The following is a 15,696-nucleotide window of genomic DNA, read 5'->3' on the forward strand; positions in this document are numbered from 1 at the left end:
CCCAAACCCCCAAGAGAATATACATTTCCTTTGGTTTACCTAGAAAAACTATGCTTCCCTCAACCCACTCCCCCTCCCCCACCGCCTCCGCCCCCAATACTTAAGGGGTTGCTGGGCTACAAAGTAATGGGCATTAGGAATTTGACCAATGGTATTTCTCTCCCCAACCCCCTCAAATCCCTGAAAGTATCTCGCACTTACCCAACTCTTTAACCACTTGTTTGTTTTGCTTTGTTTACTCTCACACCGGAGCCTCTTCTTTCTCTGTGTTATCCTTCATCTTCCTCTCTTCACATTTTTATGGGGTTTTTTTCTACTGATCTGCTCATTTTTCTTGTATAGCTTAATACGTAATGAGATATTTATCTCACACTTGTCTTTCAAACAATTCAGTCCATAATTAATAGGATATTGTTATCTCCAGTTGTGTAAAAATCAATTGGTCTTGTCCCCTCCGTGCTCTTTCCCCCTTTTTTAAGTGGAAGAAGGGAAACATTATAAATTCCTTAAGGGCCAGGACTCTTTTGTCCTATATACTCATGAATCCCCAGTTCCTTGGAGAGTATCAGCAAATACCTGTTTAGCTGAAGTTGATAATTGTCCTATCACTACATGCTATAAACCTGAGACCAGAGGCAAAGCTTGCAGAAAGGGTAGAATTAAAAGTGGGTGTTTGGTGGATGCAATATTAAAGAGTTTGGATCCCCAAAAACATAAAAACAACAACCACAAAACAAAAAAAAAAGGAGTTTGGATCTTATCTTATAGGCCAGTGGTCGGCAAACCGCCGCTCGCAAGCCACATGCGGCTCTTTGGCCCCTTGAGTGTGGCTCTTCCACAAAATACCACAGCCTGGGCGAGTCTATTTTGAAGAAGTGGCGTTAGAAGAAGGTAAAGTTTTAAAAATTTGGCTCTCAAAAGAAATTTCAATCGTTGTACTGTTGATATTTGGCTCTGTTGACTAATGAGTTTGCCGACCACTGCTATAGGCAATTAATTTTCTCCTTCCTGCAGCTTAGGGCAGTTGGCCCAGCTTCTGGATACTCAGGTTTCCGTCCTACCTGGAGCAACTATGCCAATTAGAGGACAAGTGAGCCACAAATTGGCTCAGTTCTTCCCTCCCTTCTCTTCTCCCAGACTGTCCTTTCCTCCCCTTCAAGATTGTAGACCCAATCAACAATCAAAAAGCAGCTGATAAATTCATAGGATCGAGAATTCTGCTTACACTCCTTCAAACAACCTTAACTCTCAGATAACACCCGCACCACTCGGCCTTACATATACAGCACTTACACACATATAGGGGAAAAGGCATTTTGTCTCCTGACAGATTGATTCTATTCTGAGCAGTTGTGAGAGCAAAAATAAAGTGAATCTGCCCTTCCCTGCAGGCTTTTCTGGTAGCATTTTGTCTGTGAAACGAAGAGGCTGTAGCTGCTATAGAAAAGGGAAGGACGGCTCGAGAAGACGTAGTGGGTATGGAAAAGGATGTGGTTTTAAAAGTGGGCAGAGGGAGTTGCTGCCTAGGGTGAGGTCTGAATTTGATGTTACGAGATCACGAGATTATTTGGGGGCGGAGCAGGGGAAGGGCTGGGGGCTCGGCTCCCTTCCTAGCTCCACCCTTTCCAGGATTATAAATTGGTGACTGGTGTGCACTTTCAACGGTAAGAGTGAGTGTGAGGCTGAGATGTAGAGCAATACTGAGGACCTGAAGAGAAACTTGCTGACAGAGAAGGACATTTTGAAGGTTTTGTTGGCTGAAAAAGGTTCTCTGGAATCCCCCTCCAAGGCGTCTCTGGAATCCCCCTCCAGATCTTTCTTGAAGATTCGAAAAGAATTAAATTAGGGCCATGGGGACGTGGAAGGTAAGGATGCTACAATTACCAGTTATTTTTGCATGTTTGGGGTACATTCTGAAAGGCAAACCATAATGGTGATTGCTGTGTTCTATTTTATTCTGTCATCTAGCCATCTTCAGGCCCTTTCCTTTCTTCTCCAGCCTGCAGTGCTAGTTTCACCAGTTCTCCTTGATTTTCATATCCTATAAAGGATTTATTCCAGCTCCATCACCTTCCTGTCTCAGGGAGAGTCACCTGGAGAAGTTGTGTTTGTTTCTCTGGTTTATTTAATACAATTACACTCTACTGAGGATGAGCCGATGGAGTGTACAGGGGCTCAGCGGCTGCTCAGTTGTGTTGATTCCAAGTGTGGGTCTAGGCGCAGTATGAGTATTTCTCTGGTAGCATTCGGCCTTGAAAAGACCTGAGATTTGTTTGGAGGCCTGGTGTCCAGCCATCTGTTCTATGACCTTATGGAATTTTCTCGGTACTAAGGAGAGAGGATTTTCATTGTTCTTCCTAGTGTGGTGATGATTGTAAGCACACGATACAGTTATATATTATTGTGTATTATGTATGCAGTATATATAGGGAGAAAGGCATTTTCATTAAGGCAAACATATTGAAAATAAAGGAAGATAAGAGATGAAAAATGTGAAGAAGAAAAGGCACTCAATGATAGTCTGATGAGGGGGGAAGAGGTTTTAACTAAGGGGAAAAGAATTAATCAGAAAGAGCTATGCAGTGGCAGGGGGCCTCAGGAGTCCTTAAAGGCAAGGTCAGTTTGGGCAACTGAAATTCTCAGCCTGCCACTCTTGTCAGACTGGAGAGAGGAGTTTTTAAGAAATGGTTGGGGGATGTAGAGGATGGACTCAGGCATAGATATTGAGCTACTTTTTTTTTTTTTTTTTTTTTTTTTAGATATTGAGCTACTTTTGAGGTGGAAATTTAAGATAACACCCACTTGAGTTATTCCTGGGAAGCTAAGAGATGACTGAGTTGATTTCTGTCCCCTTCCCCCAAGAAATGTCTCGTATATGTTGGGTTGGGAGTGAGCTGTGCTCTCCCCCTGCTGGGTGGGGGATAGCAGTACAGTAAACTGGCAGAATTCCAAATGGGGCCAGGATACAATGGGTATAGTAGACACCGTAGATTACATGATCCAGGGAGAGATAAAGATATGCACCACCACCTCTCTGGGACTTCTGTGGAATCTCAGTGAGACTGCACTGGATCTAGCTGTTTCCAAAATAATCTGTTCTTAGGAATTCTAAATGTCTTTACCCCTGTCCTCCTAAATTCTTTCCATCCTCCAGGCACTGCTGTTTGCTTTTACCTGGGGCAATGTTTTGAATTCCAAACTGGCTAACTCAGTTCCTCTTAACTTTTTACTTCCTAAATTTTCTTGCCCCCTTTCCCAAGTTTACTCTACAATGCTTATCCATATATTTCTAGATAAGGTCTTTATTGATAACCTTTTGTGTTCCTATTCATTACCTAAATTTCATTATTAAGTTCTTGTTCTTTTTAAAATATATATACATTTTCATTGATTTCAAAGAGGAAGGGAGAGGGAAAGAAAGATATGGAAACATCAATAATAAGAGAGAATCATTCATCGGTTGCCTCCTGCACGCCCCACACTGAGGATGGAGCTCACAACCCAGGCATGTGCCCTGATTGGGAATCGAACCTGTGACTCCTGGTTCATAGGCCCACACCAGCCTGGCTTGTTCTTTTTATACCACTCCTAGGACAAGCTATCGTAATACATCTCCTTAATTCATAAGAGGCAATTATCAAGAGTTTTAAGTACTGTTTCTCCCTCCCCTACCTACCCCCAGGTCACCGCACCTCTGATCTTTGCCATCACCATTGCTACAATAGGCTCTTTCCAGTTTGGCTACAACACCGGAGTCATCAATGCCCCGGAGACGGTGAGTACCAGGCAACTAGAGTTAGCATTTGAGATAGGGAAGTTATTTCTTTAAGTAGGGTTTCAAGAATTAAGACTGTCAGACAAACTTGATATCTAGCTTGGCTAAGACCAAGGAGGGAGAATACTATTGGTAAGGAAGTCTACTTGAACCATTAAAACAAAACTCAGTTGCTCCCTATATCCTGCACTATACCCATTCTTCCTCTCACCCCTATGGTGATATACTTCCTTTATTATCCCTTAAGGGTTAATTACAAAGAAAAAAGAAGGCTCTTAGGAGAGGGCTGGAATATTCACTGAATATCAGTACTACTACCAACTGGGAATTTCAGAACAATTAAAAATTCTTTTCAGAGAAACATTAACTCCAATCTGTTACCTCTCTTCCCTCCCCATCTAGTTATTCCCTTGGTTCTCTACCTATAAGGCAGTAATTGTAATATTGTGCTCTTAGGGAAGGGAAGACCCCCAATACTTGTCTCTTTTCTCATCCAACTGTAACAATCTGCCCTCCCACCAACCATTTTAATTTGCAGATCATAAAGGACTTTATCAATTACACTTTGGAAGAGCAGTTAGAAAACGTTCCCAGTGATGTGTTGCTGACGTCCCTCTGGTCCTTGTCTGTGGCTATCTTCTCCGTTGGTGGTATGATTGGATCCTTTTCCGTTGGACTCTTTGTCAACCGCTTTGGCAGGTATTGACCAGAAACTGGACAAGGAAGGGGGGCTATTCTGGTTGCACTGAGGACGTATTGAGAATTAGGATGTGATGGTAATTATACATTTGAACGAGAGCACCTCAAATTCTGATCAAGGGAAACCTAGTCCAATTGGCACTGACTACTCTTGCTTGGGGCTCTACTGCCCTGCATAGCTTCCACCCAGCCATCAAAAGATGGGCCTTGGGAATGATTGGCTTTGCAGTCCAGTTTACACTAACTCTGTTTTCTAATAAAGTTCATTGAAGTTTCTCAGAAACATACTTTATTTAAAAGGTCAGTTGTTTGCTTTTCTTTAAAATTTTGGGGATTTTATGCAAATATCTTCATTATGTTACACAGCAGGATAAGGAGGAAATATTTTGTAATTCTTAGTCTTTGGCAAATAACTAAATCATGGCCAAATAACTAACCTGAAATGTGGGTGTTTTTTTAACTGGAAAAAAAAAAAAAAGAAAATTGTATCTTCTCACCCTATGCTGGCTTAATAAAATAAATGTCTTAGAGGGTAGAATACTTTCAATAATGACTAGTGAAAGAACCATTTAGTTTGCTGATTAGATATTCTGGAAACAAAAATGGAATGCAAGTTTGTTTTTGTTTTTTTTAATATGTTTTTATTGATTTCGGAGAGAGGAAGGGAGAGGGAGAGAGAAATGGAAACATCAATGATGAAAGAAAATCATCCATCTGCTGCCTCCTGCATGCCCCCTACTGGGGATCGAGCCCGAAACCTGGGCATGTACCCTGACCAGGAATCGAACTGTGACCTGGTTCATAGGTCGACACTCAACCACTGAGCCACACTGGCCTGGCTGAATTCAAGTTTTTAATTAATGAAAGCGACCTATTTTATTTGATAATACTTTATTTTTGAAGGGATTAAATTTTTGTCTACTAAAATCATTAAAATTTTAATGTGGGTTTTCCAGAACTGACATGGCTTCTTCCTATTATTTTATTAGCAAAAGAACCAATAAAGGAGGGGGGAACAGGAAAAGGAATGCAGAAAAAGGTAAAATTGAGAATGTACGATGAGATTTTTCTCTTTAAAGGGTGCTCTACTGTGACTGCACATTTAGTATCTCCTCGGAAGCTTTTAAAAGTGCCAGGCCAGGACCTGTATCAGTATTTTTCAAAGCTCCCAAAGTAATTTCAGTGGCCACCTGAGTTGAGACTCATTGTTGAAGTTCATGGTGCTGGTTCTCTTCCCAACAGGTTTAGTAACTTTTCAGTGTTAATCTTATCTCACTCTTCTCTCAGCTGTTTCAGTGGCTCTGTCTGCCACGTTTTTAGTACATAAATGTAGTAACTTATTATTTGATACTGGTTACCAATACTAACTGTTAATGACATCACCACAGTCCAGCCTAGAGGAGAGCTGAAGCTGCTTTTTTTTTTTTTTTTTTTTAATATATTTTATTGATTTTTTACAGAGAGGAAGAGAGAGGGATAGAGAGTTAGAAACATCGATGAGAGAGAAACATCGATCAGCTGCCTCTTGCACACCCCCTACTGGGGATGTGCCCGCAACCAAGGTATATGCCCTTGACCGGAATCGAACCTGGGACCCTTGAGTCCGCAGGCCGACGCTCTATCCACTGAGCCAAACTGGTTTCGGCTGAAGCTGCTTTTTGCATAAATTTTTTGTGTGATGTGGGAAAACTTGGTCTGAAATAATCTATCATCATCAGTATGTTGGTGATATACTTAAGCAACTACATTATAACTAAATGCAGTAAGAAGCATTAGTCCAAAAATATCTCTTGGGTATGTTCATAGACCTGCTAGGGCAGAATTGCCTAGGGCAGTAGTTCTCAAACTTGAGCCTGCACCAAATCACCTGGAGGACTTTTTAGAACACAGATTGTTGGGCTCCCACCACAGAGTCAAACCTAATGATTTGATAAATCTGGAGAGGGACAATTTTAATTTCTAGCAAAATCTATGTATGGACCACTCAGAACTACTGGCCTAACGTGCTTGCTAAAATCTTACCCTTTGCAACAGCATGGATGGACCTGGAAAGCATTATGCTAAGTGAAATAAGCCAGTCAGAGGACAGGTACCATGATTTCACTTATATGTGGAATCTAATGAATAAAATAAACTAACAAATAAACTCGTGGATACAGAGAGCAGACTGACAGCTGTCAGAAGTGAAGAGGGTTGCAGGGCTGGGTGAAAAAGGGATTAAGCAAAAAAGAAAAAAAAAAAAACACAAAACAACACCATACAAACAAACAAAAAACCCAGACACAGACAATAGCATGGTGATTACCAGAGGGAAAGAGGGGTAGGGGAAAGTAGAAGAGGGTATAGGAGGCATAAATGAAGATGGAAAGAGACTTGGAGTGGTGAACACACAATACAATATACAGGTGATGTAGTATAGAATTGTACACCTGAAACATGTAATTTTATTGACCAATGTCACCCCAATAAATTCAATTAAAAAATAAAATAAAGTGCCTGCTAAAATGCTAGGCTACAGGTACAACTTAAAAGAGAAGAATCTCAAAACACGTTCTCTAGGTGAATTTTATGCATATAGAGGTATAATAACCATTGATCCTAATTATCCCAACTAGAAGTGTTCTAATTATACAGAGTAGAAAAGTTAAAAGAGAAGATATATACTCTGTCCAGGTAATTCACTTGGTTAGACTGTCATCCTTATAATGCCAAAATTGGGGGTTCAATCTCCAGTCAGGGCACATACAAAATTCAACCAATGAATGCATAAATAAGTGGAAAAACAAATTGATCTCACTCACTCTCCCTTGCCTTCTTCATCTCTCTCTCCCTAAATATCAATAAATTTAAAAAAAAATTTTTTTTTAAAGATGTTTGAGCTTGGGGAATCGAATAATAAGGAAAGAAGGGGAAAGTTGGGATTGTTTTGCTAACTTGTTTTTATTTAAATTTTCAGGCGCAATTCAATGCTTATTGTCAATCTATTGGCTATCACTGGTGGCTGCCTTATGGGATTCTGCAAAATAGCGGAGTCAGTTGCCATGTTGATCCTGGGCCGGTTGATAATTGGCCTCTTCTGCGGACTCTGCACAGGTTTTGTGCCCATGTACATTGGAGAGATATCTCCTACTGCCCTGCGGGGAGCCTTTGGCACTCTGAACCAGCTGGGCATCGTTATCGGGATTCTGGTAGCCCAGGTACGCTAGAACTTAACCAGTGTTAGTTTTAAGACTCATTAAGAGTTAACATAGCCCTGGCTGGTGTGACTCAGTTGGTTGGGCGTGTCCTGTGCACCGGAAAGGTTGCTGGTTTGGTTCCTTGCCAGGGCATATGCCCGAGTTGTGGGCTCCATCCCCAATAGGGGGTGTACAGGAGGCAGCTCTTACATCAATGTTTCTCTCTCCCTCTCCCTTTTTCTCACTCTCTAAAAATGGAATTTTTAGGGGTGGGATGAAGGCATGCGACAGGGGGTAGGGGAGGCTGGGGGAAGGTCAATGGGGAAAAAAAAGGAGATATATGTACTAATATATGTAATACTTTAAACAATAAAAAAATATATTTTTTTGAAAAATGAAATTTTTAAAAAGTGTTAATAGTCTGGCTGGAGTGGCTCAGTGGTTGAGCATCAACCTATGAACCAGAAAACCATGGGTTTGATTCCTGGTCAGGGTACCTGCCCAGGTTGGGGGCTCAATCGCCCTGTAGGGGGGCATGCAAGAGGCAGCCTATTGATGATTCCTTCTTATCGTTGATGTTTCTATCTCCCTCTCCCTTCCTCTCTTAAATCAATAAAAATATATTTTTTAATAAATTTAAAAAGAGTTACCATAGGTAAAGTACTCAAAAGAATGGCACATACTCAATTATATGTAAGTTTCAGATATTATAGCTCACAGACAACTGAAAAAGCAGTAGGATAGTAAAAGAATGGGTAATTTCCTGAAAATTTTCTTTTTTTCATTTAATTTGTGGCATATTAAATATGGGACTTATAATATTACCTTTGTCTGGTTTCTAGGTCTTTGGTCTGAAAATCATCTTGGGAACTGAAGATCTTTGGCCCGTGCTGTTGGGCTTCACCATCCTTCCATCTTTCCTACAAATCATAGCCCTTCCATTTTGCCCAGAAAGTCCTAGATTCTTGCTGATTAACAGAAAGGAAGAGGACAGTGCTAGAAAGAGTGAGTATCCATCACACATTTACTGTAAGAATTGTAGGGTTGTGGTTTGTTTTAGGATGAGGATATTGGATCTATTTTTTGTTACCTCCTTTCCTTACCCCTCAGAACCCAAGTGAAGAGTTTCCTAATTACTACTAAGTTAGGAACTTTCAACCCCTAGAATGAGGTGAGGAGGTAAATTAAGACACGGATGCTAATTAATTAGCCATGTCTAGGGCTCATCTTAGGTGGCTTCTCCCCAGCTGTCTTATGGATTTGGGATAGCACCTTACCTTTATCCTTTCCTCTTGTTCTCTTCACCAGTCCTCCAGCGGTTGTGGGGCACCCAAGACGTGGCTCAGGACATCCAGGAGATGAAAGATGAGAGTGTTAGGATGTCACAAGAAAAGCAAGCCACTGTGCTGGAGCTCTTCAGATCACCGAGCTACCAACAGCCCATCATGATTTCCATCATGCTCCAGCTCTCTCAGCAACTTTCTGGAATCAATGCTGTGAGTATTAACTTTTGTGTCCAAGATATCCTTCAATATTTCACTTAAAACACCTACCTACATAGCCCCTCACATGTTTGGCATATAGCAGCTACTCAGAAAATGTTGATTATTCAAGTGGAAAAATGAGAAAGTAAATAAAAATGAAAAATTTTTACACTTTGTCTTAGAACAGATGGTTAATTTTTGTCGTCTTCTAGGCTTTTTTCACTATATAAGACAACACAGATTTTTTTTGACCACTCATTTTTTTTATTTCCAGCCCTCTCTAACTCTGATCTATCTTATACGCTGTCATCAGTGACAATGTAGGCCATACAACCAAAGTAGTTATCTGAGAATTTATATGCCTTGGCTTTCGTTTCCTTGTAGGTGTTCTATTACTCAACAGGAATCTTCAAAGATGCTGGTGTTAAGGAGCCGATCTATGCCACCATTGGTGCCGGTGTGGTTAATACCATCTTCACTGTAGTGTCTGTAAGTTGGATGGTTTGATAATTTTTGGGAGCCGGGGGTTAGGGGGGAGAGGAATTCTTGCTAAGGATGTTCAAAGATGGGTTGTGAGTACTTCCACCTCCCTACCATTATTATTTTTTAAAAATATGTTTTTATTGATTTTAGAGAGAGAGAAGGGAGAGAGAGATAGAAACATCGGTGAGAGAGAAACATCGATCGGCTGCCTCCTACACGTCCTCCACAGGGGATAGAGCCCAAAATCTGGGCATGTGCCCTGATTGGGAATCACACCGGTGACCACCTGGTGCATGGGTTGTTGCTCAACCACTGAGCAACACCGGCCGGGCTCCCTACCCTTATTTAAATTTTCTGTTGTTTAATTCCTCTTTGGCGGGGTGCTGGGTGGGGAGAAATATTGAATGACGGGTGTAAGTAGTCTTCACTTTTTTCAAACAAATATAGAATGGATGGGAGAGGTGGAGGTTATAGAAAGGGTTATATAGGACATTAAATTTGAACTGGAAAAGAGGAAGTGTAACTATAGCAAGTACTCTGCTATTGTTAAGGCAGATTCAGGTAGCTTATACAGTGTTTTCATGAAAAGGAAATCACAAGTGTCATGTTATATTCTTCTTTTAGCTGTTTCTGGTGGAAAGGGCAGGAAGGAGGACTCTACATATGATTGGCCTTGGAGGAATGGCTTGCTGTTCCATCCTCATGACTATTTCCATGTTATTAAAGGTGAGTGTTCTTTGAGTAAAGAAAAGGGAGGGGAGGCGGGGGGAGGGGGGAAGGAGAGGTTATGTTGACTCTCTGGGATGGCAGTGAATAGTTGAGGCTGGAAACTGATAAAAGTCAAATTTGGGAGAAGCAGCATGCCCAGAGTTTTAAGAAAAGTAGATCACCACCGATAGGTAATTAAGTTGCTATAATCCTTACATCTGTATAACATGTAGCTTATAAAATACATTATGCAGTTTAATTCTTAAAGTAATTTTGAGGCTATTTCCATTTACAATTGATGAAAAGATCTCAGTAAAAATGATAAATGTGTGATCATATAGCTGGGTTTCAAAAACCTCAGATTTTTACTCCATTATACCCCAGGACTAAAAGAGGCTTTTCAGTGTCAGTCAGTGCTCATCTCTGGGAAGCTAGATCCTCCTGGTCCTGCTGTCTTTAATATGAACTTTCCTCTGTTCCTTCCTCACATAGGATGAGTATAGCTGGATGAGCTTTATTTGCATTGGGGCTATCTTGGTGTTCGTGGCCTTCTTTGAGATTGGCCCAGGCCCCATTCCCTGGTTTATTGTGGCCGAACTCTTCAGCCAGGGACCCCGCCCAGCTGCAATGGCAGTGGCTGGCTGTTCCAACTGGACCTCCAACTTTTTGGTTGGACTGCTCTTCCCTTCAGCTGCAGTAAGTAAATTAAAGCACAACTCACCTTACCCATCTTGAAATCAACCCACGTAAGCCATTTTACAATATGAATGAAGGATTATATCTCAAGGGCTTTAAACCAGGTCTCCCTCCCCCCATTTCTAATGATATATAGAGAAAGAAGGGATGAGAGCAGAAAAGACTGAAGTAGGAGCGTAAAACTGGGAACTTTTAAAAGGCCAGTGGTCTGAAATGATAGTAATAGAAACAGAATGATAGTAATAAGCCAAGCTTCAAAGGATTTCAAACTAATACTTAAAATCCATCATTGAATTAGCATTTTGGCTTCATGATCTTAAAGGCTCACTAAGCATAGGATGTTAATGAATGAAGTGGATTCTATTATAAAATGACCTGGAGCTGATTTGGATAAAGGAATTTGTAATGGGCATCTACAGTCATTTCCTATTTCTGTGAGTCTTTCATAAACCTAGATTTTAACAGTGATAACTGAAAATCCTAAAATACTCAATAGGTATTTGGAAGCAGCTAATTTCAATGAACAGGAAAAGGAGTGACACAAAGTTGCAGAGAAATATAGTAAGTAAGCAGTGGGATTCATAAGTGAATCTCTGGTGAACCCTTACTGTTTTCATGGACTAAGAAAGGGTTATGGCTTGAAGCTTATTGGAAATATGGATGTGAGGAAACTGAAGTTTGTCAGTGACCAGATTTTTATATCAACACTCCCTTTTTTTTTTTTATCCTTTTGTAGTTCTATTTAGGACCCTACGTGTTTATTATCTTCACCTGCTTCCTCGTGATCTTCTTGGTCTTCACCTACTTTAAAGTCCCTGAGACCCGCGGCAGGACTTTTGAGGAAATTACACGAGGCTTTGAAGGGCAGGCACACATGGCTAACAGAGCTGAGAAAGGCTCCGTTGAGATGAACAGCATGCAGCCTGACAAGGATACCACCAACGTCTAAGCCGTGCTTCCTTCCCACCTCCCTCCCAACATGAAAAGTAACCTCTCCCTGAATGGGGAGAGACCTCATCAGGTTGTAACCCAGGACTGTTTCTGAATGCTGCTACTTGATTCTTTTCTCATCCCCACACTCCATGAGCACTCAGAGGACCCCAGTGCTGGGGTTAGTTGTATCTTCAGTGGCTTTTTAAACATTTCATTTCTTGGACATTCTCTTCTGTTTGGAAGAGACCAAGTGAACCTACCTTCATTTCAGGAGGGATTGGCTACTTGGCATTTGACAACTTTGCCAGCTCTCCCTCCTTTAAGTTCTAATATTGCTTCATGAGGGCATGTAGGGGAGAAAGAGTTCCCCAACCTCAGACTCACCAGGAAACAGATAGACATGAGAGTGTGGAGGGCAGAGAGGAATTACATAAGAGCACCTTCCTCACTTCCATACAGCTCTGCTGAGCAAATTAATTTGAGTTTTATTTATTTTATCTTCTGGTTTTATTGCATAAATATTTATTTTTTTAAGTGTAATTTTACCAAATAATGAAAACATAAGGAAATTGAGGTTAGAGGGGAGGTACTTAAAGAGTTTATAGGGTGGAAGATTTGATACTGAAGAAGTTTATAGTTTAATAAGGGAAGATTTACACAGAAATGTAATGCGTTATTGGAAGGTATATGATGAGGTGTGTGAGGTTTGCAGATTGCCTCTTAACAATTTCTGTCCTTCAGATGGAAATTCTCAAGTTCAATTTCTCAGAAAAGTCATGTGCCTGTGTATAGAAGCTACTGGTTTCCTTTGGAACGTTTCTCTTTGTTTAAGATTATATGTAGTATTACTTGAAATCTAGGATTATTACTAAGGTGGGCATTGTAGTTAATGGTGGTTGATGGGTTCTGATTTTGGATGGAGTCCAGAGAAGGGAAGGTTGTTGGTAGAAATCAATCGTCTTCCTCTTATAGTGGACTCACTTTTTTTTTTTTTTAAGTGTTCCTACCATTCATCTGATTGGAGAGCAACCTAAAAATTGGTTCTTGGTAAAGGTTTGGTTTTTCTGTATTTTGTTCTTTAGGAATTTTTAGATGTTTATATTTTCTTTTTTTAATTTTGTTTTAAGCCATAGCTTTAAAAGAATTCAGAGGAGAGTGTTCATAGCTATCTTGGAATTTGTAACCTCAGCATTGGGAGAGGATTTTTCCTGAATGACTGTTACCTAGTTGAAGTATGTTACAGCGTTAGGGTCAGCCCATGCCTGTTTTTGTCTGTTTCCATGTCAAGTTACTCTTGTTATCATGTTACCATAGTATTATGTCAAGTGCCCTAAGGGCCCTTGAGTCTTTCCCATAGACCACATTTGAGGTGGTATGAGTAAATGTGCAGTGTAGCCACACTTGAGAGTATGAATGTATGTGCACTGTCACTTGGCTCTGGGTGGAAGTCGTTTATTGGTAACTTGTTTCCTCTGTGTTCCTACAGCCCCCTTTTGGATGGAATGTGTTCAAGTTTATCCCTGGGTATATAAGTAGCACTGCCTCTGCTGGGTGGGATTTGCATCTGTGGCTTTCTTCCTAACGTAGAGAACTCTGCCTCACTGTAGACTCAGACAGTGGGAGCAGGAGAGTGTGAAATCAGGACATGTGGCCTCCTAGGGGAGCTAGAAGGAAGTCATGGCGGGAAGGAGGCATTCTTTTCAAGGGGATAAGAAATACACTAAGACTTGTAAATCTGGAAAGTTTCAAAGAGTTAGATGAGATGAAGGTATTTACACTTGCCATAGGTCACAGACACCTCCACTATCTAGTTCCCTGTATTTTTATAAATGGTGACACCCTCTTTTCCCTTTTTCATATGTTGCTTGACCTCCTGACCTCCCATCCCCTCCTTGGTGCTTATACATTCGAGGCCCTTCAGCCAAATCCTTGCCTATGACAATATTTTAGTTCTCAGTTCTTACCATTCCCTCTGGTCATTGAGCCTTTGGATAAAAACTCAGACTATGGCGTGGGGCTTTGCTAGGACAGGTGACTTTCCTCCAACTGCACCTCCACTTCCGGCTCCTCAAAACCATGGGTGGGCAGTATGAAGTTTTCCCATTTCTCAGTGACCAGATTGTGAATATTTCCAAATAGGTTTTATATTATTAATGTTACTGTGGTTCTTCGTTTTGAAATAAAAATTCTGAATGTACATGTTGGGTTTCTTTGTTTTGTTTTTGTCCTTCCTCAACAAAATTCACTTTAAATCCTAGTTTGTTTCTTATAAGACAGTCTCGAACATATGAAAATAGTGCTCCTTGTTTGTTATGCACATGAAATTAAAATGTCTTGGTGCATTGCTTTGCATAGTTAAATTATGTCGCTTTCTTTCTTCAGTGAGAATTCTGTTTTTCTCTCTTAAGCTCGTTCCTACTTCATTTCTCCTTCAGTCTTTGATCATTAAAATTCATCCTGCACTGATGTCAGGGCATCCATATGATATATATAACACTGTCCACCTTAAAATCCTCCAGTAGATTTCAGTCAACTATAGAAAAAAAAAAAAAGAACTTACACCCCATAGTGGGTACAACCACTCTAATGCAAGGTCCCTGCTGTGTTTCCTAGGACTTAGCTCCAAATTATAGAAGAAGATGCCTCACCCACTACAACACCATTAACATCTCCATGCCTTCATTTATGCAGTCTGGACACCCCCATTCCTGTTTCTATTCACTTATTAAAAATTTGAATGGCTGCTTTTAATTTCCATTCAGCCCAAGCATGAGCTCCATACAGCCTTCCTCACTCCCAACATAATCTTTACACTATGGCACTCTGTATGTTAGACGGAATGAAAAAATGAGCTGTCCCCTGACTGGAAAGAGCCTCAGTGAGTATACCATCCTCCTATATAATAAAAGGCTAATATGCAAATTGACTAAACAGCAGAAGGACTGATTGCTATGATGCACACTGACCACCAGGGGGCAGACACTCAACACAGGAGCTGCCCCCTGGTGTTCAGTGCACCAGAAGCCAGGCGTAGGGCTGGTGAGCACAGTGTTGGTGGCAGGAGCCTCTCCCACCTCCATGGCAGACATCCCCTGAGGGCTCCCAGATGCGAAGAGGGCATGGGCAGGGCTGAGGGAACCCCCTGACTGCATGAATTTCATGCAATGGGCCTCTAGTATTCTTCATAACTGTTGTCTTCACTCCCTTTTCCCACCTTTGCTTCCTTATAGTTCATTCTCCAGGTAACCAGAGAGAGCTTTTAAAAATCAGATCATGAGGGAGAAACCAAGATGGCGGCATAGGTAAACACCTGAACTTGCTGCCTAGCACAACCACTCCAAAATTACAACTAAAAGACAAAACAGACATCACCAGAACCACAGGAAGGCTGGCTAAGTGGAAATTCTACAACTACAAGGGAAGAGAAAAGCACACTGAGACTCAGAGGAGGTGTGGAAGTCAAGTGCAGAGGTACAGAGCTACACGTGCGGAGAGGGCTGGCAACTGAGTATGCGGCTGGCTTTTTCAATCTGGAGGGAGACAGAAGCTCCCACCTGCTCTGAACTCTAGTTCTGGGCAAGACCCTGGGGACCCAGACTCATACGGGGAGAAACTGGACTGTCTGGCATTGGGCGGAACTCAAGGGCAGCTTTCTCTCAGAGGTACTTGCAGCAATTATCAAGGGACACTGAGACTTTGGGGCCTCTTATGGCAGGGCTGACGGGAAGCCATTGCTGTTTGC

General features: G+C 41.3%; 1 protein-coding gene across 1 annotated transcript; it reads left to right on the forward strand.

Moving 5' to 3' along the window:
- Positions 1–1,649: 1,649 nt before the first annotated feature.
- SLC2A3 (solute carrier family 2 member 3) lies at positions 1,650–14,151 on the forward strand. The gene is made up of 10 exons (XM_079774455.1): positions 1,650–1,865; positions 3,683–3,775; positions 4,314–4,474; positions 7,431–7,671; positions 8,493–8,655; positions 8,959–9,146; positions 9,519–9,623; positions 10,242–10,343; positions 10,818–11,021; positions 11,758–14,151. The coding sequence occupies exons 1-10, from the start codon at positions 1,851–1,853 to the stop codon at positions 11,968–11,970; spliced, it is 1,485 nt and encodes a 494-aa protein (XP_079630581.1). The 5' UTR covers positions 1,650–1,850; the 3' UTR covers positions 11,971–14,151.
- The last annotated feature ends 1,545 nt before the right edge of the window (positions 14,152–15,696 follow it).

The sequence above is a fragment of the Cnephaeus nilssonii genome (genome assembly GCF_951640355.1).
Source record: "Cnephaeus nilssonii genome assembly, chromosome: 6".
NCBI lineage: Eukaryota > Metazoa > Chordata > Mammalia > Chiroptera > Vespertilionidae > Cnephaeus > Cnephaeus nilssonii.